A 26,391-nucleotide genomic window follows, 5' to 3' on the forward strand; every position below is an offset into this window, starting at 1 on the left:
GGGGGGGTTTAAGTTTGTTTCGATTGCTTGGGCAGATTATATTATGGGTTACAAAACAACAGTTTATAATCTGCTGATGAGAACAGGTTGGAACAAAAATCTGATTTAAAAAAATAAAAAATAATGATAAAAAAAAATTAAGCCAAGACCTTAGTATACTGTTGACATTTTTGTGACAAATGCTTGATTAAATTTTAGTCTGACTAGGTATGCAACACAGGTTGGTTATTTAATGTGGAAATGATGCAAACTCAACAATTTCTGTGATGTTCAGTTTAAATTAAACAGTCTCCAGTGTGTGATCTTGTCTGGTTTTATTTTTTGATTATCATTTAATTTGAGGAGTGTCATCTTGTGTCATGACTATAAGAAAAAAAAAAAAACGGCTTTGAAAATGCAAACTGTTTTGAAAGAAAATATCTAAGTAACTGTGTGGTAACGTGGTTTAAACACAAAGGAAAACAAAACAAAAAAGAATGCATCTCTTTATATCAGTTTGGGGAAGTCTTGGAAACAAAAAAAAAATGCAACAAAGATGGGAATGTTTTCTTACGTATTTAGACAAAGTTCACTACTCTTAAGAATAAAAAAACCAACCCTTCTCCCATCGTTTTCTCCTTCGGTTTCCCCCCACGCCACAAAATTACAACGTGCAGATTTATAAGCGTACGAGCTGTTTTTGCACGCTGGAAATAAACACGACGGTTGGGGCAAAATGCTGCGCGGGATTACAGCTGCATTTTATTTATGTTTTTGCATAAAGGAGTTGGTTTGATCCCAAACTATTGTCCGTCCTTTTGTCTGCTCGACTCAAACCGCACACCCCCACACCGTGCCGCTGATTGCTGGGTTAGAGTTGCACCGAATGTTGTCTAGTCCTTTGGCTAACCCTCTGAGGAACCCGGTGTGTGTGTGAGATGTTTTGTATGTGTTTGTGGTGTTCCCTGTTCATGCATGTCTACGTTTGTGCTCAACGGTGAAAGTATGTGTCCCTGTTTGTCATCAACATCCGTGTGCTTGTTAAAGGGGATCCTGCAGATTTCCACGCTTGGGAAAACGTCCCGAGGCAGCCTGGAAAGGTTTTACCGTTAAAACGATACAACGCCAGTTCCAAACAGCTGGGACTTGTGCTAAAATGTAAACAAAAATGGAATGCGTCAATTTGTGACACAATTTTATATAAACCTCTGCTCATCTTTACTTCTGAGAGCTTCAGCCTCTCTGAAATGCTCTTTTTATACCCAGTGCCATAAAATTAAACATGACCACATTTCTTTGTAAAAATTGTACAATTTCTTACTGTAAACATTTGATATTTTTACACGGTGGGGAAAAAAACACAAGTTTATGAGATCTGTTTTTATTTCCACTTTCCACAACGTCCCTGCTTTTTCAGATTTGGGGTTGTAGTTCAGATGAGCTGAAATGAGGTTCTGTGGAATGGTTATGAACCAATAATATCTTACCTGTTGTAGATAAAATCTGAGTATGTAGAGATGGAAATCAGTTTGGATTGAACAGACGACATAAAGGCTAATCTGTGCTGGTCTGAGTCCAAACCAAAGTGGATTAAAGCCGGATTCAAACAACTCCAATCTCATAAATTTGTTAGCGGTTTGTTGGAATGCTGATTTATAAACCTTTAAAGTGCAGCCAGTTTTGCATTTACATGGATTCCTACAGTCATTTACAAATGCAGCTAGGGGCACCAGCTAGCTGGAGCACTTTTGTTCCACTCTTGGCCTCTTTTGGCGGGAATATCAAAAGATTTCTGTCGGACTGACTGTGTAATATGAAACTGATAGTGCTGTTAAGGTTTGTGAAACAGTTTGAGTCTGGAGTTGTTTTTAAGATGGCAGAAATCCGCTTTGGAACCCAGCCCCCGCTCAGACCAGCCATTAGCTCGTTAGTTCAGCTAAAACGAATCAATATTTCTGCACACTGCCACTCTTCAAAGAGCGTAAAACAACGTAAATTGTTCAAAAAACACCAAAGTGCGCCTTTTTAAAAGATCTGAAGCTGTTTGGGTTCAGGTTTAGGTCACATGACCTCTGATGTCACGTCTCCAAAGGGCTGAGCCGATTTTTACTCACAGAGTTCCACTCATTGCAACTCGGTGAATCGAGAAGGAAAACGATGACAAACGACAAGCTGCTGTTTTTCGGACGGCTTCAGAGGAGAGAAATGCACCGTGGGTTCCAGAACGCTGCTGCAATAGATGAGTGTGAAGCAAGTGTGGTTGAAATTGTAGCAAACATCACAGATGTGTGGATGCGTGACAGCTCTCATTCAGGTTGCCTTAGCTGAGTTTTTACCCTGCTCAGTCAGCCTTTATCTCACACACACACACAGTTCCTCCGTGTGGTGCATGCTTGTGTCAGGTGTGCTCTGTTTTTCCCGACAGGGCAGAAAGGAATCTGGGCCGGGATCCAAGCCGACTTTGCCAGAGCCTTGGACAAGAAGCAACACATCCACCCCTCCTCCTCTTTCCTCCTTTTCTGCTCCTCGTCTCGCTCGTACTGGAGCCTTCTTGTGTCCCATTCAACATTTTCTTTTCTATTTCTATTTAATTGACATTTAGCTTCCTTCTTTTGGACCCAAACTCCTTGCTCCTTCGCAGCTCAGGAGGTGTGGAGCATGTTGTTGTGATCTAGTTCTTGTCCAATGAGGTTCCTTTCTTTCACCTATTTGAAACCTCATTAGTATTTCCAGCAAGTTTTTAAAAAAATTCTGTTTTATTTATTCTTTAGGCTTGTCTTTGTGTACTGCAGGCTGTCCACATGTGTGAAAGCAGTGAATATGGATCTATATGTGTTTGTGTGGTAATATCCTGACAGACTTTAAGTGCTTTCATTTTAGACACAAGAATTAATGACTTACTCGAAGACGGGTTTAAAGTGTTTTCTCCACCTCAAAACCACCGTGTGTGTGTGTGTGTGTGTTTGGGTTTATCTTTCCTCACCCAGGCGATTGCACTTCAGTTTTATGAGTTTGTTACTGACAGATTAATTTGTTTTCTGTCAAGATGCATCAATTCCAGTTTCCAATGTTTGCCAAGGTTTGACCTGAAACGTGTCTATCTAATCTTTCGATCTAATCTTATTTTTATATATATATCCAATAAATAATTTCTGGTTTGTGTAAAAGGAAAAAGACAGTGTGCTCATTCAAAAACATTTACAGTTTTAAAAAAAACAAAAACAATTACAACTCAACTAATAAATCAACATGAACAACTACATTACTATTTCACAATACTTTGTTATATATCAATAATCAAACAAACACTTTTTCTTTCAGGTTCTCAAATTTCAAATCAATAGCATCAGTCTCCAATCTAATATTCTGTAAAAAAAAAAAACCTCATATTTACTGTTAGATGTGTTGGATTGTTGAATCATTCAATCGTTTTTTGTAACTTGTGGTGACGAATAAATAATAACAAATAAAGTAATAAATATTTACTTTTTTCTGTTTGTTTTATGGTTTTAAATTAGAAAAATATGGTTTCCAGTGATGAACACAAAGCTAATCATGTTAGCTTTTCTATGATGTTTTCAGTGTTAAGTTAGCATTTGTGCTAATTGTTGGTCCGCAGCTTGGAATTTATAGTTTTTATTTTTTATTTTTTGGCAAATGTTTTTATGCACTTTGTATTAGGTGTGAAAATACATAAATCAGTGTTTATTTAAGTAAAATAAGGTACAGTCATTTAAGTTTCAGGATCACATCACAGCCATCTGAATTGTAATATGAACTGGATTTTGAGGTCCCTAAAGATTTCCACCCCTACTTCACAATAATGCTTTTCATAAACAGAAAAAACAAAACAAAAAACAGCATATAGGCTTATTAGTTGGACTTTTAGTGCCAAATCTGCCAATCACTGGTTAACCTGAAAATTGGTCGATTCTGGTCACCTTCTAAGCAATCGGTGCATTTCTAGCTTTCTGTTTTGTGACAGGAGCTGGCTAAACTAAAATAATATAAAATAAAACGAGTATGGCCCATATGTGTGTGATCTCTGCTTCTCCGTGTCCTCCAGTGTGCTGTTATTGGACAGAGAAACGGGACAGGGTGGATGAAAAAGAAAGCTGAAGGCTTCCCAACCAGGCAGAAACGAAACTTTGAAGCTTCATTAGTTCTTTAAAGGCAGCTGCTGGGTTCAGATGGACGTCTGTCCAGCTGTTTGATGTCCATCCATCCATAGCTTTATGTCTCTGCCTGATGCCGGGCCCCCGGACTGCAGGCTTCAGCTACCTGCAGTCTTTCCATTGTTGCCCCTGCTAGCACCAGACTGCTGCTAGTCTTCTCACTGGTGATTCTGCCAGCTCCGTGTGTCTTCTGCTTCTGTTTTTATAGGATGCAGGGAGGAAGACAATACTTTGAAATATGATGTGGGAGGATTTGATAGGAGGACTATTTACTGATTATAATATCCGTAATCTTTACGAGCTCAGACAGGAAAGGAATGTTCTGAAAGATTCTGCAAAAGTATTTTTTGTTGTTTCTTACATGTCCTTTTTGTTTATTCTTTCTTCGCAGCATCTATTCAACCTCCTCTTCCTCCTCCTCCTCCTCCTCCTCGCCGGACAGCTTTGGGAATGGGCCAGCGCCTTGCCTGGGTGCATCTCTCCGCCCGGTGGTGTGGCTGGCATCGTGGGAGAGTGAGGAGGGCAGCAGCCAGGTCATAGAGGCCGTCGGCCCCTCTTTACCCCTCGCGTGCTCTCAAGTGACTTTTGACCTTTGACTCCGCTGCGACCCCCGCCTCGGCCAGCCATGCCCTTCCGGCTGAAGCTGCGGCGCACGCGGCGCTACAACGTCCTGAGCAAAAACTCCTTTGTGACACGGATCCACCTGCTGGACACCAACGTGATCGAATGCACCCTGTCGGTGGAGAGCACGGGACAGGAGTGTTTAGAGATGGTGGCCCAAAGGCTGGAGCTCCGGGAGGTTAGTCCTGCTCTCTGTGACACTGACTACATGCTGGTTTTACATTATATATCAGGCAATACTTGCGTTATGTGGACATTTGATTGTAAATGCCTTTTTGACCCAACTTAAATCATAAATGATCAGCACCTGATTAGGTGGGCCATATTAAAGGATGTGTTTACGTTGTTTGCTGCTTCTGACGACCTGTGCGTGTCCCCCTGTCCTCTGCTGTCCATCTCCTGCAGGGTCTTTATTTGTCTCTAACGAAGCTTGTCTACCTCTGTACTCCTGTCTTAATGAACCTTCTTTGTCTCTTTTTGTCCCTCTCACCTGGACTTTTCTCAACCATTCGTTAAAGCTTCTTTAAACTTGCACACACATCCAAAATACAAATGAATTTCTGCTTTTTTTTTTTGGTTTTGCTACTTCTCTCACTACCTACAAACACATATATCTCATATGTGTCTTTCCGTTTATTATCTTCACTGTTGGTTTTTGAATCGTTGATCAAAAAGCCGAGTAATAATGTGTGTTTTGGTGTGTTGGAGCTGCTGAAAAAGTGATGTAGAGAGGGGGGCTGTGTCGTGCATGCTCACGTGGTGTCGTGATATTTGTCAGGTGTCAGTGATGTTATAAATGGGGAGGTGGAACACCACAACTTTGGCAGCTACCGGCCTCATGAACGCACATCATCTCCTGGACCTTCAGTGTTTGTATTTGTGCTGCGGCTGAAGCTTCGAGCATTTAAGAAGCATAAAAATATCGCAAATTAAACGTGGACTAACTTCTTTGTGATGCTGCTGAAAACACATGGTGGTGCTTCTATTGTTCTCCTTTACCGCTGATTTTTGTCTAGTTTTGTCTTTTTTTTCCAGAGCTCTTCTTAAAGATCTAATAGTCTACAAAAATCTAAGTTATTCTCCTTTTTCTTTAAGCTTGAACATTGATCTCCTGATAAAATGGTCAACTTTATGTCTGTAGCACATTTTTATAAGCAATAACAGCTGATAACTGCCATGGAAACATTAAAATTCAACGAATCCAAGCAGACATCAAGAGGATTTACTTCATCTCGCTTATGTTTCAATTTAAAACTGCTGATAAAGAAAGGTGGACCAAATAGGACTCATTACAGCCGGATTTGGTGTCATTGAATTAAAGGAGGTTCCTCTTCAGATGTAACTGGGAGGTAAATCCATGTCTTCATATCGCTGGTGGGAATAATTGAGAAGACTCAACTAAGATGCAGGTTTAAGGTGAAGCCTTCAGGTGTTACAGCCTTAATGGAAGTGAGACGTTGACTAAAGCAGTTCTGTTAGTCTGATAGGACCTGAACTATTTTAATACTCTGCCTGTAAACGTGAAGGTGTTTTAGTTAATTTATTGAACTTCAGATACTGCTTTGCTTCTTGTTGTTTCTAACTAACTCCCAACTCTCACACTCCTCTCACACTCCTCTATTTCCTTTGTCTCTTTTGTGTTTTGATTTCAGGAAAATCATATTTTTAACGTTTGTTGCTCTTTATTGCCGTTTCCCCTCCGGTCTTTCCTTCTGCCATGTGTGCCATAATGACCTCCTCTCTCTCTGGTCTGCAGACTCATTACTTTGGGCTGTGGTTCCAAGGGAAGACCCAGGTCCCAGCCCAGCGCTGGGTAGAGCTCGAGAAACCCCTCAAGAAGCAGCTGGACAAGTTTGGCAACGAGCCGGTGCTCTTTTTTGGAGTCATGTTCTACGTTCCCAGTGTTTCCCGCCTGGAGCAAGAAGCCACCAGGTAACGAGTTTCTGGACGTACTTTTTGTTGTCACCAGGTGAGGGAATGCATGTCACCAGAGTTTTAGACTAAGATCATTTCATGTGTAGAAGGGATGGGGATGTAACCGTTTTGGTCGAAGTGTTGTTTAGGTGTGATTTTTGCAAGCTCTCATGCTCAGAGTATGTGTTCTGAATGACTCTCAGCTACTACCACACCAAATTTTAGCTCAATATCTGCAAAACTGACTTATATATAGCAAATTTCATGTTTGCTGAGGAGGTTTAAGGTGGTGGCCATCGTGAATCGGGTTGATTCTGAAAGTTAATCAGTTATAAATGTAAATCCAGCGATTACTTTCTCAGAGTTTCATTAAAATCCATCCAGTGGATCATGAGATATTTTGCCAACAGACAGACAAGCGGCACCCCAAAAAAAAAAGAGGGGTGGCTTTTTATTTTATTTATTTATTTTTGTCTTTCGAGGAGAAAGAAGTGATTCTAAGCTGCTTAAATAAATAAATGACTAGAGTACAAAACCTTTTGTGGTTTTAAGAGTCAGAAGGAGGATGACCCAAAATCGGCGGCACCAGTTTTTTTCTTTTCTTCTACCAGCCTCTCTGTTGGCAGGAGGGTGAATGAGGTATCTATAAAGAGTGCATGCAGGGGTCAGCATGTAACGGATAAGTCTGGCATCTCAGACTGATCCTCGCTCAAACACACACACACACACACACACACACACACACACTCAGCCTCGCACTGAGCTGCTGAATCTGTGGCCTCTGCCTCTCTGTCTGTGGGATAGGTCGGCGGCAGGTCGCAGCTTGAAATTTTGACACAAGAGTTAATTTGAAGGTGTGTGCTTGTTTATTAACCATTTCTTGCGCTGAATGTCCTCAGTTTTTTCCGAGGGGCAGGACACGACACGAAGTGGGGGTAGCGGCGCACGGAAACGAGTTGTTGTCGAGAAGCTGCAGTTTGGGATGGCAGCACGCGTTGGGAGTGTGTGTGTGTGTGTCGTACAGAAACCAGGATCTGGTCGGGTAAAAGGATGGTATTCCAGGAATCCCCTGCAGGACTTTATGATGTGTGTGCATGAGGGGACAGAGAGGGGCGGGGGGGTTATGGGGTGGCGGAGGTTATGATGGAGGCCTTGGGGGCAATTTAGGAAACAATGGTTTCTCTTTTTCTCAAGCGCCCCCCCCCCTTTCTCGTCACAATCCCTGGACATGGTGTCACCTTTACTCCTTTTTTATCGAGGGCAGACCTCCGCGTCTTTAGGACCAAAGAGTTCCAGTCATCTTCTCAGTGTCCCTTCGTTGTCCTCCTTGTTCGCCCACCCTCGCCTCCCCTCCTCTTTCTTCTTCTTCTTCTTCTTCTTCTTCTGTTTGTCAGGAATGTTGGCACAGCCGTCCAGCGTAGGAGGCGGACCACACATTCCTCCCCGCAGAAGTGCTGGGGGATAAAGGGGGAGGGGGAACGTCTGGTTTACAAAACATATGCACACACACACACTTGCACACCTCACAGACACCCCCCAGCCTTAAGAATCCTCTCAGAAGCCAGCTGCAGCCCTGTCAGAAGAGTTAGCTACAATACACCACATTGTAAGATCATACATGCTCCCCCGGGGGCAACTTTTCTAAAAGCCCCGTCCCATTCTGCTGTGCTTCAAGTTGAAAACAATCTCCATAACCTTTTCACACAAGTTCAAAACTTTCTTTTATTACCCGTTACCACTTTTTTAAGTGTTTTCTAATAAATCAAAATGCATCAGCTCCCTCGCTGTCACAATCCAATTAATTTTTTACAGGATTGAACACATGCGACCTATCTCTCTCTCTCTCTCTCTCTCTCTCTCTCCTTTTTTTAAAGTGGATAATTTACAATCCGAAAGTTGAGCTGGATCAGATCCAGTGGAGCAGAGCTCTACTACACACCTAGGGGGGGTGGGGGGCAGGACTGACAGAGGCAAAAAGTAGGGCATGTGGGGACAGAGAAAAGTAAAAGTTTGGCAGCAGGTTTCAGCTTTAAGTCTGTGCTTTGGTATTTACGTGGTCTGAGCTTGCAAGGTGCATGTGCTTCCTGCTTAACTTTTATATGTTTGTGATCAAATTCAGACTCTTAAAGTAGTGTGGAAAACTCAAAAAAAAAAAAAAGAAACCTCAACAACGTGAATCAAACAATTTAAATCTCAGCTTTTCTTTTTTCTTCTTCTTTTTAGCCTGGAAGCAGAAGAGCAGGGAGCGTGATGCGAGGTTGTTTAATGTGGTCACGTCTTTGAAGTTCAGGGTTTGACTGATGTGTAACGTGAAACTGGATCCCAGGCTCTTCCCGTTTATCCATTCATCCGTTACCCCCCCCCTCTCTTTTTCTTTTTTTCTTCATTCAGATGGCTAAATTAACAACAGTACAGCTCAAATCTTTAAGGAATTTTAATAATATATACTCTTGCTCTTAAGTAATTTATTGGCCAAAACATAAAAATCAGAATTTATTTCCCATGTTTTGCAATAGATTTGTCAGTGCTAACCTCCAATGTATGTCAAAGAAATTTTCAGTATTTGCTTTTTATGAACTGTGTTTCCATTTAAATGACCAACAAATGGAAACCTAAAATAGTTTATTTAATACTGAGGTTCTGCCTAAAACTTCTGCAAGATTTGTGATCTTGATATCAGCAAATTCATCCTCAGCAGGTTCAGGTAATGAGATGGGGTCCGTTAAAGGTCACAAAGATCGGTCAAAAGTTAATTTTTTTTTTTTTTGTAAAGTAATAAACAAAATCCTTACATATTTTTCTCACACTGATGGTTAATGTCTCCTTAAATGAAAAGATTTGTAAGCCAAAGTTGTGATTTATTCTTGGCAGTTCTCGTTTTTTCTCTTTTCTTTTGCGTTTAGCAGCAGCTTCTCTCACATTTCCACCTAAACATCTTCTCTCAGGTTCTGCGTTTGTCCGCTTCCGTCACATCTGTTTACCTGCACAGACTACAACCAGCCTAATTAATGTAGGTTGGTCACGTGACTTAAGCTTCCACGTGGTTTTTGGCAGATTCAGCTGAGTATTTTATTTATATCGAGTGCGTACCCACATTTCAGAACTGCATATAAATAAATCAGGAAAACTACTGGAGTAAACTCTTTCAGACTGCACCATTTGTTAGAGTTCAGGATAGTTCTTAATGTTTGATTTCATACTTTTAATAACATAAACAGAGAACTACAGGTGGACTTATGGTGCAAAAACGGTCAACAAAGTTATCTCCTTAAAGCAATGCTCCAGATGTTTTAAAGTGGGCTCCCGTAGAAAAGCTGTGAAGAATTAGTATCTTACCTGGGGGCTACGCTTTCCACAGAATCCCACTTCAAAAGGTCTGAACTATCTCTTTAACTGAATCTATGTAGATACCCCAGCAGCAGCTTCTTTATCAGATTATTTTAAGTTTGACAGGTGATATTAGATGTAAAGCCTTTTTTTTCCCATTGTGGTTACCTTTTATCTTCCTTTCACTGATAATAAAAACCTTTATGCAAATTCAACAATAAAAATGAGAAAGTCTTTAGAAAAAGGCGACCACTATAAGAAAATACAAAATATAGAATCGGAGCGGGATGAGTTGGTTAAAACAAATGTATGCTTTCAACAGAAAAAACATAAATGTTTTTTTTCTCCTTCTTTTAATAAAGACGACCAGAGTCTGTCCGTCTCTGTCTTGGAGCTGCTGCTGTTGTCTTCATTCAAAACTAAACTGCACCTGTAACTGATAATATAAGTTGCAGGACAAACCAAAAAAAAAAAAAAACCTTAAATGATCATCAGCTCAATGAGAATTCAGCTGCATCAAAGGCTCCATAAAACTAATGTCAGCACTTTGCCGTAGTGCAGAAACAATTAAAGGACTAAACGATTCCCCGGTGACTGATTAATCGCTTCGTTCTCCGCATTCAAACAGATTTTAACGCTGTCTACAATTTGTGAACCACTCGTAATTAGACCTCCTGTGGGTCTAATTTCAGCAGATCTTGGGGACGGCGAGTCGTAGACGGTGCGTGTGGTCGAACCCTTCTGTTCCCTGATGTGAGGGAGAGGAAAACTGGCTCGGGGGAGAGAAAGTGAGGAACCTAAAAGGCGAGCTGTTGACCGGAGCAGGGCCAGCTGGCCTCAGCAGCCCCTAAAGGCTACCCCGTCACTGACAGGCTTGAAATCCAAGCTTTGTTCTGCTAGTTTTCACCAACACACACTCCTTGTTACACACACACACACACACACACACGGCTGTACGCTGTTGTGCCCCTTGCTGATTCAACACATTTCAAAGTGAAATCCTGCCTCCCACATGAACAGTCTGGACGGTGGAGGGGGGGTGGAGGGGGGTCATACTCAGGGTCATACCGCTGCAGAGGGGGGGGGTTCAGCCATATGTACACACATGCTCACGTTCGCTCATGCGTGCGCATATGCTCGCAGGCCTGTCGTCCGAGCCGCTCGGACATCTGGCAGCACGTCTCGGAGTGGGGCTTGGACATGCGTGGGTTCATAAAAGGCCCTTTGTGCTCGTGACGGTGTCTGGGCTGCCAGCACAGTACTCTGCAGCGATGGAAATTAAAAAAAAAAAAAAAAAAACAGGAGAGAGAGAGAGAGAGAGAGAGAGGCTCGACCTCACGCCCGTGGATGTTACGGGGTTGTGATGTCACGCTGACATACACAACATGCCAGGTGTGTGTTACTAAAGGGCCTTCTTTGTGCACAAGTATGAGCAGGCATGTCGGCCAGGATCGTAAAACCGTTTTGTCTCGAAGGGAGAGGTCGGGTCTGTGGAAGCGTTATGAACAGCTGATATCGTTCAGGTTGAATGACGTCAGTTTGAAGAAATAGATGGTTTTTTTGTCCATGTCTGTGTGTGTGTGTTCAGTTGCCGGCTGTGTTAGGGAAAAAATATCTCACAAACTGCTGGGTGGATTTTAATGAAACTCTGAAACACTAATCATTGAGTGGACATAAACTAAACTAATTAACTTTCGGTTTTAGTTTCAAGATGGCTGTCACAGCTAAGTAACCTTAGCAAACAGAAAATAACTTCAGCTCAGCCAGCTTTACAGATATTGAACTAAATATAAGCGTGGTAGTGGCTGAGAGTCATTCCCAACACATCCTCCCAGTACTACACACTGTGTGAGATCTTTGCATCAGCTGTTGGAGTGAACTCTGTCTGTTAGCAAAATTGCTTATGAACTATTGGACAGATTTTAGTGACACGCTCCGCTCGGAAAGTAATCTATGGATGAACGTCTACAACCGCCCCTTCTCGTCGTGAAGCCAACTTTTAGTTTAAGACTCTGGCGGGCGATATGAATTCCTTCAAGGAATGCTCGGCTTTAAGGAATGCGTGGGACATATCTGAGGCGCTACAGCTAGCTGCCACTCCCATTATTTGCGCTTGCATATAGTTCTGTGCCAATAACTACAATGCTAATTGCGTTTAATTATAAATGTTTACGTGGTCAGAAGTGTATAGGAAGTTTTTTTGAGTTAAAAAAACCCCCCCCAAACCTCAGTAACTCCTTGTTCTAAGGTAAGTTTAGTGAGATTTATACTCTGATGGAACCTTTCACTGCTTTTTACTGTCAAACTTTAAACCTATGCCGAGTTATTTCAACAGTTTACGGTCCGCCTTACCACCGCTGGCCCCACATGTATATAAACACCATCATGTTGTTACCATTCGACCTCAGGATGGGAACCAACCACCGCCAACCTCAACTTTTCCCCAGACCTCATACAGAGGCTGCAGGGCAAAATACGAAGCGTTTGTAAAAACAAAAGTCCACAATCGTATGAAAGGTTTTTGTTTTTTTTTTCCACAAGGCTCCTCCTCTTCTGACCACATCAGGCCCCGCCCCTTTGCTGTAGCCTCTGTGGTTGAGGTTGCCTAATTAGAGGGTTGCCACGGGAACAGAATGGCATTCGAGCCAACGGGTGTAATGACAGGGGAGGAGGGCAGGGTCAGATTATAGGCCCGGGAGTACGCCGAGAGGAGCTCAAAAAAGAAAACAGCGGGGAGAATGTGACAGAAAGTATGAACTATTAAAAAATGTGAGGCGGTGGATATGAGAACGCACGCAAGAATCTACGAGGCTCAGGAAGCGTGAAGGCGAATAAACGTTTTTTTTCTGAGCATTTATCTGTGCTAATGGTGCAACCGTGTTGTTTCCACATTGACTCGGTCACTCGAGCATGGGGCCGTCTACGCATTAACTTGTGTGTCAATGTGTGTCAGAGGAGGCGGCTCACAGTTCATATTGGAAAGCCTGCGGTTGCCATGGCAGCAAACAGGAAACGGCGTGCAAGTGTTAAAGCAGCTGAGCCCAGTCACCCTGATAATCCTCCCTTTCCTCCTGTGTGGTCACTCTGATTCTTTAAAAGACAAACATCCAGCTGCACGAAGACTAAAAGTGGACAAAGGGAGCTCAGAAACTTCAGCGTCTTGGTTTTCTGACTCTCACCACACTTTCTGAAGTTAGCGAGTGGGTTTTAGCAACTGAGCACCGTCATCGTATCGGCTTACACTCGCCAAAAAACCACCTCTCTCCAAAACCACGGTGAAAGTTTGTCCCTCGTTTGCACAGCGCTTTTTCTTTCAATGCCCCTCTTTTTCGATACCTCAGCTCGGCGCTACATACTTTCTGTCCCCTGCAAAAAATTTACGGACCTATAAAATCATTTTTGTTTAGCTTCTACTTGGCATTCCAGCCAAGTCAGAAATGAGTCAGTGGTATTTCAAACAGAGGTGATTCACTCATTCCTCACTTGTGCAGCGGGCCCCTGGCTTCGTTCAGAGTGGCCAGGACCGCTGCCAGTACGGTCCTGACGCACATTTTCTGTCGCGCAGAGCAGAAGCAGAATATCTCTGCGTGGTGTCACGTTGTTTGGAATTCCGCAGTCGCTAAAGCGCAAGGCTGGCCTTGCTTTTTTTGGACAAATGTGTCAAGCTTGAACTTGCCATGTTTTCCAATTAGAATTTTACAAAAGCTGTAAAATTCTAAACGTTTCTTAAAGAAATGAATGTGCGATGCTACAAACCACCTAGGTTGATTTAAAGTTTTCCCTTTAGAGCCAAACAACCCCAAGATTGACTTTTTGCAGCCAACCCTGGTACCTTAGTTTTGTTCATTAACTTTAATGACACATCATCTTCCAATAGACAGGTCTTTTAATAACTAAACTAAACGAGCTAGAACCAAGTTAATAGTTCTTCTGGCTTTCTGAAAGTCTTTCAAAGTTTTACTTAGAACTTTGGCTGCTTTTTCACTCATTTTCAGTCCAGTACCTGACTGTTTTTGTTTAAAAAAGTCATTTAACTTCAACTTTTTGAATTATTCAAGCATAAAAACACCCATGAGCTCAAGAAATGGACCCTTATTATGTCTACTTAAACAGACATCTTAGCTAGTAACTATTTAAAATACTTTGTAGGTGTTCTTTTTGAACAACAAAATCACAAATGGACTTGTACTTTATCGAGTAACTAGCTAAAGTACTTATTAGCTCGTACCAAACACAGGTTCACACATAAAACCAATTTTCTAAGAGTTAAAGGCAACTGCAAGCTGAACTCACGAGCAAATCACTCTCCCTCCTGAGAGTTGTTCAGGTATTTGTTGGACTCGTCCACATGAGAGATGTTTTGGCCACAGATATGAGGGTGCAAGTTGGTGTGAAACTGACTGGGGGATTAGATTCAAAACTGTATTGTATGTAATGGAAGATTGGAACTGCAGATCTGCACCATTTAATCTTGGTCTGACTCTCTCATTAGAGGACGACTGCTCAAACCCCTGAGATAAAGACGTTTACAAGACAGAGGTTTGAGTCCTGCCAGCGGTCATGTCGAAGGGTCCCTGGGCAAGACCCTGAACCCCTCATTGTCTTCGATGTGTTTCCCGTCGGTGTATGAATGTGATCTAAAGCACCAATAGAACGATTTATTCAGATTAGCTTTGTAGAGATGTAGTAGAGGCTGTATGAATGTTTGTGGACGGGTCAGTGAGGTAAATAAGGGCCCAGATTGTGATGTGAAATGCTTCAAGTAGCCTGGTTGGCTAGAAAGGTGCTATATAACTACAGTCCATTTACCATTTTTTCTTAGGTTTGTTCTCAAACCATCTATCTTCTCTGCCCAAAATATAAACATTACTGTCCTCGAAAAAGTGTCTTATCTTCAAAATTTAGGCGGACAGCTCATGACCTGAAAATGACGATAAATACATTTTTAGGCCCGACACGTCTACTTTTGTCCTTCCATCATTTCGTAGCACTAAGTGGACAATATGCTGCCACAGTCAGATATAAGGGCTGGACCGAGAACGAGTGAAACAGCAGCCAGAGTCTGAAGTAAACTGAAAGAAATTTGTTTCTTTCTCATTTTTTAAAAAAATTCTTTACCAAACTCCCCTCCTGTCTTTGTAGGTACCAGTATTACCTGCAGGTGAAGAAGGAGGTGCTGAATGGACGCCTCCCGTGCACCGTGGAGCAGGGCATCAGACTAGCTGGCCTAGCAGTACAAGGTAAAACTCGCGCTCGGGCGGCGAAAACTTGTAATGATTTACTAGAAAGTCGACCAGCAACGGAGAGAGGAGCGCTCGCAACTCATGCCTCTGCAGGTCATCTCGACTCTCCTGCCTTATAAGGCTGCATACCCGAGGGAGAACCCAGTCCACTTGAGTTCCTATCAATCCTAACACGAGCACATATGCACACAGCCCCCCACTCCGTCCTCTCTGGCTTGTTCCCGGGTGCCGTCTGTGTCCCAGGGGGAATGTAAACAGACATTTAGCTTATCAGCAGCTCCAAGGTTTGCTTCAGCTGCGGGAGGAAGACTCTTATCTGTCAGGAGGAGAGCAGCCTCCGCTTTTGTCTGACAAACAGCACTTAGTGCTCCGTACAAGCCCTATCTGAGGAATGACCGTGTTAGGAAGATGGCTTGCACACATGTGGGTTGATAGTGTCGAGATTTTTTTTTTTTTTTGCAATCTTGAATATTAAAGCAGATATGCACATTCCTGGACAGAAATGGTTGTTTTGATTTCTTAGTGAAGATGTTTTTTTTTTTTTGCACCCTAACGTGTTAGACAGGGTATGTCTTCAAATAACGCAAAAATCGAATAAAAGAATGCATACTTGTTGGAATTCCGCTATTTCCAGGAGTCTGCACCGACATCTTTTATGGTTTTTATCTGTAGAATTTGCTGGAACAGTCAAGTTTTGTAAAGAGGAAACTATACTGGCGTTAATCTGAAAGGCTTTAGGCTTTTTTTTGTGTGTGTGTGTGAACTGTGTAGCTACCACCTTTCAGAATAAGGCTATCTTAAACATTTTGAAATGTATGCCTTATCAAAGGTTTCCTCACAAAGGAAAGAGATTTTTTTGCCCTTTGTCCAAGATTGCATAATTATTAGGCAACTACCCAAAATATTTAAAATACTTCACCTGTCCGAAGAACATATCTTAACATTTGACTTTTCAGTGTAAGGTAAAAGTTTTATTTTTGTCCTATTATGGCAGATGCAATGAAAATGATCAATTTGAAAGCACAATTTAATACATCCTTGCTTTTTGTAAAATATATTTGACAAAAAAAAAACAAGGATTAAACTCAGTGAACGTTCAGCTTTACAGATAATTTTTATGAGAGTGTAAAGTTGCTCCAGGACTCAGTTTTTAAATCAAGCACATGTATTTTTTTAATGTGTTCTTTTTCCGGTTCTAATTTTTAGCCGACTTTCAAGACTTCACTGGCTTCCCGTCTCAGGACTTCCTCAGGGAGTACGCTCTCTTCCCAGTGGTGAGTCCTCAGACTTTTAAGGTTTAAATGAAGCGTTTTGTGTTGGCCTCTCGGTGAATGTGCTGCTTGAAGGCACACATTCCTGTTGCGACTGTGACCCTCCTCCTAACGCATGCCTGACTGACAGGCAAACAGAGCTGCAAATCTGAGGTGAGAGTTTGGAGTGAGATTGAGATCAGATAACTATTACTGGATAAGTTGCAGTTATTCAGTCACCGGATTCATGATGGTTTACTCAAATTACTAAGCTGCCTGGCTGAAGGGCTTTTAACGGGTTACAAGTCTCCTCTTTAAGACTGAGATGGCTTTATCGTCCCCATCTCTGGCTTTAATCTTCTTTTATCTGATTCTTACATTCCTGATTTGTAGCTTGTTTCTTCTTTCTCCCATCTGCCGTGTTTGCTGTTTTGTTCACCTGGTTTTGTTCTGTGCAGAACTGGCCTAATGGAGACGAGGTGCTGGAGGACTGGACCAAGAGAGTTGCTGAGGAGCACAAAAGCCACTGGTATCAGCAGCTTCATTTTCTAAACTAAATGAGTGCATGTGTGAGCAGGACAAAGATAAAAGGCTGATTTTAAAAAAAGCAACATTGTTTGAAGTGGGGTTCTGTGGAAAGATTATGAGCAATTAATATCTCACCTGTTGTGGATAGCTCCTTGAATGACCTCAGTTTGGAGAAACCAGAGTGGATTGCCGCCGTCATAAAAGAACTCCAATTTCAAAACTGTCATAGCAGTTTACATTAATGCTATTTTTACAAATCTTAACACCCATTTCAAATGATCTGAACTGTCCTTTTAATAAAGTTTCTTGTGTTTTAAATGTTTGTACTTTAAAGTGGAATGCAGCCCGCTGAGGCAGAACTGCTGTATATCAAAGAGGTGGAAAAACTCGACATCTTCGGCCAGGAGAGCTTTCTTGCTAAGGTGGATAAAATGTGTCACCAGTAGCCTTTTTTTTTTTTTTACTGCTAACAAGAGGGCTCCACTTCAATATAGTCCTCCTTTTCCCGCAGGACAACTACACAAATGACATTTTTATTGGGGTGTCTTTCATCGGACTGTTTGTCAAACACAGAAACGGCAGATCCATCATGCTCCACAAGTAAGCGCCTCGCTCTTTTGGGGATCAGTACAAACGTGTGGTGGGAAAATGTAGTTCTTGCCTGCATTCATTGTTTTTGGATGCGTCTCTGTGTGTGTGTGTGCGACAGGTGGAAGGACATTGGTACCATAGCGCACAACAAGTCAGCCATCACAGTGGAGATAACGAGCAGAGACGACACCATCAATTTTCACATGGTGAGTGTTGTGTCTGCAGGTTCCCCTCGGCACGCCCGAACACAAAACACTTTCTGCAAGGTGGAACGCTACATCGACAGATGCCACTGCAAAGGAAAATATCGGAGGCCGCTTCCGGCTTGATATCCAGTAAATAGAGCGGTGTTGCTTGAAATGTTTTTCTTATTGTGTGCGTCTCTGCAGGAGGATATGGAAATGGCCAAGTACATCGCTCGTCTTTTCACGGCCAGACACAAGTTCTACAAACAGAACAAAATCTGCACAGAGTGAGTCTCAAGGCTGCACAGAAAGGCCATCTGAAGGCCACGAGAGCCCTACAGTCAGAGTGTACTTTTGTAGAACTGAGTTCAGCAAACCTTTGGAAGGTTATGTCATTGCAAAACAGAGTTTGTAATACCAGTTTTACAGTGATTATAAAGAAGTCAGGGCACTAACAGTTTGGTGAAATACCATTTTGGCCTTTGTTGATACATCTTATGTCATTTTTCCTCACTAGGCCCACTCACTCGCCTGCACCAATTAGAAGGAGACCCACCTGGAACCATCGCCTGTCTCTGGTACAGTTTGCAGCATCTGTTAGCTTTAAACACAATTCTCAGTTTGACTGTTTCTAGTCTACATGTGCAAAACTTTATTACACCCCAAATTCCTTTTATACGTTGCTTTCAAGCAGCCAAACTGTTTTTTAAAATCTTTTCTTTAAGTAGTCTTCATAGATTAAGGTCTTTAAAAGTTTTTCCTTGGACTTCGCCTGCTTTTTAACTTTTTGTTCAGACCTTGAACCTGACCATGACGCTGCATACTGTGGAGTGTGCGCTTCAAATTTAAAACAGTAAACAAGTGTCTTCGGTATTTATTTGTAGATTCAACTTGAGAAATGGGAACAAAAAGAAGCCGAAGTCCTCAGAAAAATGAACAAAAAGTTTCAGACAGCTTGACAAAATAGTGCTCAAGACCACTTTTAAAAAAACTGTGCCTCCTTGGAAGCAAAATATTCAGAAATGATGGATAAAACTACAGTTTAGCACAGAGATGTGAAGACAAAAGAGTTCAGAAAGGGCTGTGGTTAGAGATCCGATCCCACACTCTCACTCAGCGTATGTTCTTGTTCTTGTTCTGCCATGAAGTCTTGGTTTGAATGTGCGTCGGCGTTGTTGGAAAGTTAGCATGGGTGTTGCTTCCGGTGCAACAACGAGGGCTGTGTTTTTTCTTGCCTCTCCTTCCCAACAGATCAGACAATGGCTAGACTAAATTAGGTACAATAGATGTTCATTGAGTCCACTGGAGTGCTTAAAGGACTGTGTAGAACAGCACAGTCCAGCTCTAGTATATATCTGAATCTGTCACATTAACTGTTTTAAGACTGGATTTGTTGCTTTACTCTTCAAAGAAAAGAAAATGGAAAGACTGCTGATAATTAGAAAGCCTTACAGTGCTGCCTTTTTAACTGTGGTAAATGTATTTCTTTATTCAGCCCCGACCCCAGTCCTGTAACTTCCAGTCAGTGCATGAGCATTATCAGGACTTGCAAAGCTCCCAAGGTAAGTGTTAAATGCACAGACTAGATTTAGAGCATGCTCCACCCTCTCCATCTCACCACTTAAACCACAGCATGATTTAATTTTTTTTTTTTTTTTGCCTGACTGCCTGACAATAACTCAAACTTCTGAGTTTAGCTAATTGTGTCTTTCCCATCAGCCATCTGACTCACAGCTCATTTGTATTTTAAGAGCCTCTCAGCCAATTAGAGCCTTACGTTTGGGGCACCGAGCGATGACCTCATTTGCGCTACGCTCTTTCATTGACTCGTTCACACACTCAAGCGGCCTTATAATCCAAAGAGCGTTCCTCACGTCGGCTTGACAATAAAACAAAGTGGGGGGAAAACCATTCTGGGTGTGCTGCTATGTGGGGGTGTGAGATCATTCTGCAGTGTAACCTCAAGCGACACTCTCTAGTTTATTTGTGCGGATGAATTATGTGTGTTGGCTTTACTACCACGTGAAAAATGCGAGCAAGTGAAATGGAATTAACATCAGAATGCTAGACATTTATTTGTTTTTGTTTTTTTAATAAAAACTAGAATAATCAGACAACCACAGTCACTATTTTAAATATCTTTTCTGCCCTGTAGACAGCATCTTTCTTGACGACCCTTACTACAAATCAGAGACCAGTCTGGATCGATGTCAAGTGGAATTTACTTTCCGAAACGGTACTGTGACCAATGGGAGCATGTACAGCAGCCCCAGCCTCAGCTCCCTCAATCCTTCCCAGACTTTTGTTCCACCTTCACCCATGTCCTCCAACCTCAGCATCCCCGGCAGTGAGCTCATGCGTCCCGACTACATCCCCAGCCACCGCCACAGTGCCATCATTGCCCCGTCGTACCGACCCACACCTGAGTATGACGCTGTCATGCGGCAGAAGAGGCGCATGGTCCCCGCCCACCATGACCTCCACAGCCAGTCGCTGCGAAGTCTGAACATCAGTAATGCTTGTGCTTATCGTAAGCCGGAGGCTCTGGTGTATAGCCAGCCAGAAATCAGGGAGAGGGGCCCTTATCATAACCTTGGCCCCAGCCCTGGACCGTACACACCACAGGTAGCCCTAAACTCTGTTTGACTTTTATTTTAACTTACTGGTTTAATTCACCTTACACTATCTTTTCTCTTCATGTCCATTTTACAGATTAGTTACAGTAAGCCAGTGTCTCATGGCCCCCATACAGGAGGACCAGTCAGCAGCCAGGGTCCTTGTCATTCACCCTGTGTTAATGGAGGTGGAAACAGCAGTGGAGATGTTGGAAGCTCCATCTCCCACACTGTCAGCACACCTGAGCTGGCAAACACCAAACAGCAAGGAACTACCATGGGAACCTATGCAGCTACAGCTAATATGTTAAGAAACCACATGTCACGCCCTCCTCCGCCTTACCCCTCCAACTCTTTCCGCCCAGCTACCAGCACACCGGACCTCGCCAGCCACCGTCACCGCTGCATCGGGGGCAGCAGTCCTGAGCTCGTTACCCGCATGGTGCAGCTGTCGGTCAAGACCTTCCAACAGGACAGCTCGGCCGTGGTCCACCAATCCCTGCAGGAAGTCAGTGAACCGTTGACGGCAGCTGTGAAGCACCGGTCCACTCTGAACAAGAGACATAGCATGGAGGTCATCAGCAGCATGAGAGGCGGAGGAGGTGGGATGGAAGGACTGGCAATAAAGAGCATGAACGGTCCCCTTCTTCGGAGGAACACTCTGAGAGAACACGTGATGCCGTCATCTCAACCTCAGCCTCAGCCCCCACCACCTCAGCAGCCGAAGGAGATGCCCATGCAGAAACCTGCTCAGAATGCATCTGAGGCCTCTGTAGCACCCCCTACAGCAGTGGCCTACCAGCACCAAAAGACTCTTTCCAACGCTACCATGCTCATACACAGCAGCGAGAGCGAAGAAGAGGAGGAGGAAGAGAGGCCTGAACTGGACGTTCAGATCCCAGGCCTGAACGAGGACATTAGTATCAGTGCTCAGCTTCAGGCGGCTCTGGCTAAACTGCCCAACAAACCCCCTCCAGAGTACCCTGGTCATCCAAGACCCGCCAAAGCTCAGATCCGCTCTCACAATCACACCCCCACCCAGCGTCACAGCCACAACCCAGGACCGCACTGCAACCACGAACAGATGGACCTAAATCCAGGTCTTAACTGTGGCCAGAGCCAGGGTGGTGGCGGTGGAACTGGGGGTGGAGGGGGTGCAGGTGGGACACTGACCAGAGGGGATCAGAGTGCGGTAAACGGAGCCGTTTTAGGTCCATCCATTTCAGAACCCGACTTGACTATTGTGAAGGAGAGGGTGAGGAAGGAGCCAGTGAGGGAGAGGCCAGTGTCAGAGATGTTCTCTTTGGAAGACAGCATCGTGGAGAGGGAGATCGCTCAGAGGGTAAGGTGACCGCCCTTCCATGTGCTAAGTTGTTGTTGAGTGTAACACTTCTCAGCAGTGTTTCCATCAGAAACAAACTTTTAGAAAACTTGAAATGTCTTAAGAAAGTTTTTCATATTGACAAGATTAAAAGGTAATGAAAAATGATCAATTCATCAGGTATTTATTTGTTCTCTTTTGTTAAAAAAGTAGAAAATAAAATTATTATTATAAAGTCTAAAACGTTGCCATCCAGGGAGATATTCCACATTTCTCTTTAAAAAAATGTATTTGTTGAGGTAAAAAAAAAAAAAATGGCGTCTTTCATTTTTCAGAATGTTTCTGACAAAAATTCATTGACAAGTGCTACACAGACCTTTCACACACACACATTCAAATTTTAATTAATACCAAGACTAACTATTGTATTGTTTACTTCCAAAGCCAACTAAGTGGTACCATTTTAACCTCTTCGGGTTCTACAAAGCACTTTAAAATGTTTCTTATTCACTTACTCAGGGCTTTGTATTATTATTATTATTATTATTATTATTATTTTCTTTTTGTTACACTTTCTATTTTGAGGCCTTTTATATTCTCACTCCTGCACCAGTAAGCATATAAAGGACTGGGGATGTAGGGTTTTGCCCAAAGACTATCTGGCATCTGCAGGGCTGGGGATCGGACCTTCGATCCTCGGATTAAAAGACGACCTCCTTGTCTCTGATCCAAACCTTCCCCCAGTGTATTAATGACAAGAAGTTTGATTTACTCCTGATGATCACTGATTTAGTGCCTTTAGAACAATGTCTATGCATTAATATATTTGTATATCAATAATGCAGCTTTGAAATTATATCTCATCGTAATCAAATGGTGAGATATAAGGTAGGTGGTCGTTATTTGTTGTTTAAATGTTATTTACTTGTTGGTTTCACAGCATCTGATTAGCAGTAATCTGGGTTTCAGCACATGCTCTAGGCCAGGCAGCTAAGAGCTGTACAAATCTCTGATTGTTCCTTGAGTTGGTTGTTCTTGTGTAGGTTTGCTTTCTGTTTAGATGTAGACAGATGACACAGCATCTCAGTCCAGCTATGGGTTCAGATGTTTAATATCTGGTAGAGATAAACCTTTCTGTCCATGACTGACCTGGGTGTGTTTGTAACTTTGGACAGAAAGAAATCATGTTGAAGATATAAAGACTCAAAGCTGTTCACTCCTAGTTTAAACCAGCATTACTTCCTAATACATGAAGAACCCCTTTTGACTCTCAAGCTGTTGTTTTGACTGTCCCGCAGTGGACGAAGGAGGCGGAGCTGTCTCGGAGGGTTAATAGCATCACAGATTAGACGAGGTAATCCTTGGTGGAAGGAGGGACTATGCAGTGAGCAGCAACAAAAAGAGTTTGAGTGACAAAAAGACTCGATGCTCTGTGAAAGAAGTAGGCAGGTAAGGTTGGTAAGCATAAACAAGAAGAGGTGATCAAAAATGTGTAAGGGAGGACAGGAAGATAAGGCTTCTTAAAGGTTTTTGGAAACTGGACTCATTTCACGCCTGCTGTCAGACTACAAGGGGACCGGTAAAGCCACAAAAACATAACCACACGTTTTCATTAGTCTCCACGCTTTTCATTCACGCGCATACGTAGGCCTGTTGCATTACGATCACTGCCTGCAATCATGACACCGGGATTTTCCTCTCTCTTGAAGACGCTGGAAAGACAAAAAATGTCCGTGGACTCCATGAACAGACCGCTGATGATGGCCGCCCTCAACGGCCTCTACGTGGCCCGAATGCCCGCCATCAAGAATCCAGCGGAGGAAGGTGCCAAATCAGCTACAGACGAAAAGGTAAGATGATGAAGAGGTGCTTGGCTAAAAAAAACTGTTGTACTTTGTTTTATCTCCTAATCACAAAAAAAGGTAAATTAATTCAGATTATATGACATTTGAGGCCAGATCTGAAGTTACAGTGAATCTTAGAGAATCTGGTTCATTTATGCTAATCACATGAATTTCATTAATTCTACTTCCCACTTAGATTGTTTGCTCTGAGGGGGGGGATGAAGCCCCGTTTTTGTCCCTGACTGTTGCTAAGCTAACGAGGGCAATCCCCTTAGTGGGCTGTGGAACGCGTGGCATGGCGGTACTTATCGTCTCTGGGCCTGCTGCTATGTAAAGAATGTGACCCGAGAGAGGGTGAGCGAACCAGCCACAGAGGAAAAAGGGGGAGAAAGAAAAAGATTCTGCTCTCCCAAACATGACTGGTTTATTAAATACGTACCACCCTGAGGAAGAATGCCCACCCCTTCTTCATTTGTTGAGGTTTTAGGGCTGCGCTTCAGTACCAAAGTTAGTTTTCAGCAGGCAGTGATGACGACGGTCACATTTTAATGAGATAAACCCACCGGGAGTGAATAGTTTGTGTAAAAATGAAAGTCTTTCAGTGCTCTAAGAGGAACCAACAAATGATATATTGCTTGATGTTTAATGACTAACCCCCTTCCTTTTCCACTTTCACCCCAGTGTAAGACTTTGGAGCTGAAGCTGGAGGAGGAGCGGGTCTTCACCGAGTACGAGCAGGTGCCTAAGAAGAGGGCAAACTGCGTCGTCACAACAGCAACTTTGCCCGAAAACATAGAGCGCAACCGTTTTCGCGACGTTGTCCCTTACGAGGAGAATCGAGTCGAGCTCGTACCCAACAAAGAAAACAACACGGGTTATATTAACGCTTCGCATATCCAGGTATGTTGGAGAGATGCTCAGCTCTGGGATTTTTATCTTTCCGTGTTACAAACTGCAGCAATGCTCTTTGTGGAGCTCAGCCCCAACAAGACAAGACTTTTAGAGAGCATAAACAACCCCAACCCACACCAGTTTCTTAGGGGTTATTATATTTTAGCTGCTCATAAGCATGTTATTTCACTATTTATTCATTTGTGTGAAAATCTGAGATGTTTAAATGTAAATTTATGCAGAATCTGTGACATTTTAAAAGGTTTATTAACCCAAAACACTCAGCTGCATACAGAGGTAACTTTTAAAGGCAACATCTTAAATTTCATTCCTGTAAGTTTTCGTTGTAAACTGATTTTTAAAAAATACATTCACGCCATTTGCTTTAAGAAAGTATAGATTATTATATTTTTAATCTTTTCTACCATTTGTAATGTTCTTCATATTTGTCTGCAACCTCAGAGCTGTTAGCAACAGTCACGCTGTTCAGTCTAAATTAAAATTATTTGTTTTTTAAGGCTCTATTGTGGTCATCTCTAATCAGTCAAGGAATGGCTTGAAGGAAAGGATGAAAGGCAGCCATTGAAGGCTATTTGGGCCTTTAAGCTCTGAGCTCTTTGGACTTACTAAAGAATGTTGTCCAAACTCCGACCCTCTTAAGGAACTCCAGTTTTCCTCTCGTTGGCCTTCAACTCACGCTAAGTTGAAAACAGTCTGAACAACTTTAGGTTTATATTGTTTAATTATTGCCCTTTAAACATTGCTTCCTTGAGAACTAAAGGCCTTGTTCAGTCTGAATCCATCTCTTAATTCTGTTTACAATAAGAAGCTGGCCTAATGAATTAGCTGAGCTTTATTTAATGCCAATAAAGTTAGGAGTTTGTTGATGATCAATGTGTAGTGCTTTATATTTTTAATGGAAGGACATACAACTAAAATTAAAAAAGTAACAGATAAAGGGAAAAAAAACCTATACATTAACATTAGAGCTCTTTCGCTGCCCTCTAGTGGTAGATAAAATTATTGTTACATTTAAATGAGCTGAACATATGAACTTTTTTCACTTGAAGAATTTAAATGTTGTCAACACACAGAAGTTGTTTTTGTTGTTTGCACTGCAACTAGTTAATTAGGCGTGTGTGTTTGCTTTTCCAGGTTATGATCAGAGGGGAGGAGTGGCACTACATCGCCACCCAAGGCCCTCTAGCCAACACCTGCGCCGACTTCTGGCAGATGATCTGGGAGCAGGGGGTCAACGTCATCGCCATGGTTACTGCAGAGGAGGTACACACAAAGCACACGGCATGCACGAATAGTTTCTGGTGTGAGAAATAAGACGAGAGCCACGTGGCGTACCTCTTCCTTCACTCGTTCTGCTCGTATTAATCTCTAACCCAGGAGGGCGGCAGGTCCAAGAGTCACCGCTACTGGCCCAAACTGGGCTCCAAACACAACTCTGCCACCCACGGCAAGTTCAAGGTCACCACCAAGTTTCGCACTGAGTACAACTGCTACGCCACCACGGGGTTAAAGGTCAAACACCTGCTCTCTGGCCAGGAGAGGACGGTTTGGCACCTGCAGTACACCGACTGGCCTGAGCAGGGCTGTCCTGAAGATGTTCCTGGATTTCTCTGTGAGTCTGATTGTTTCGTGGTAATCTGTAGTTGGTGAAAATCACAGCACCTCTACAGTTTATTGGCTAAAGAAGCTCACCCTTTCCTCTGTCTCTTTCCTGGCAGCCTACTTGGAAGGAATTCAGTCTGTAAGGAGACACACCAACTCCATGCTGGATACCTCAAAGAGCCTGAACCCACCGGTGGTGGTGCATTGTAGTGCCGGTGTGGGTCGAACCGGTGTGGTAATCCTAACTGAGCTCATGATCAGCTGCCTGGAGCACAACGAGGTGC

At 42.8% G+C, this 26,391-nt stretch overlaps 1 protein-coding gene across 1 annotated transcript in view; it reads left to right on the plus strand.

Annotated features, from left to right (window-relative positions):
• The window catches only part of LOC108240105 (protein tyrosine phosphatase non-receptor type 14), a 36,389-nt gene that overhangs the window by 8,305 nt on the left and 1,693 nt on the right, over nt 1-26,391 (plus strand). Inside the window, exons 2-19 of the mRNA XM_017423272.3 lie at nt 4,546-4,953; nt 6,532-6,707; nt 15,159-15,256; nt 16,466-16,533; nt 16,968-17,038; nt 17,372-17,459; nt 17,549-17,637; nt 17,747-17,834; nt 18,018-18,100; nt 18,331-18,391; nt 19,309-19,375; nt 19,969-20,438; nt 20,526-21,770; nt 23,459-23,599; nt 24,275-24,493; nt 25,640-25,768; nt 25,883-26,117; nt 26,224-26,387. Of these exons, the coding sequence (XP_017278761.1) occupies nt 4,780-4,953; nt 6,532-6,707; nt 15,159-15,256; nt 16,466-16,533; nt 16,968-17,038; nt 17,372-17,459; nt 17,549-17,637; nt 17,747-17,834; nt 18,018-18,100; nt 18,331-18,391; nt 19,309-19,375; nt 19,969-20,438; nt 20,526-21,770; nt 23,459-23,599; nt 24,275-24,493; nt 25,640-25,768; nt 25,883-26,117; nt 26,224-26,387 (3,666 nt within the window). The 5' untranslated portion in view covers nt 4,546-4,779. The remainder of the gene's footprint in view (nt 1-4,545; nt 4,954-6,531; nt 6,708-15,158; nt 15,257-16,465; nt 16,534-16,967; nt 17,039-17,371; nt 17,460-17,548; nt 17,638-17,746; nt 17,835-18,017; nt 18,101-18,330; nt 18,392-19,308; nt 19,376-19,968; nt 20,439-20,525; nt 21,771-23,458; nt 23,600-24,274; nt 24,494-25,639; nt 25,769-25,882; nt 26,118-26,223; nt 26,388-26,391) is intronic.

This window comes from Kryptolebias marmoratus, linkage group LG19 (genome assembly GCF_001649575.2).
Source record: "Kryptolebias marmoratus isolate JLee-2015 linkage group LG19, ASM164957v2, whole genome shotgun sequence".
Classification (NCBI taxonomy): domain Eukaryota; kingdom Metazoa; phylum Chordata; class Actinopteri; order Cyprinodontiformes; family Rivulidae; genus Kryptolebias; species Kryptolebias marmoratus.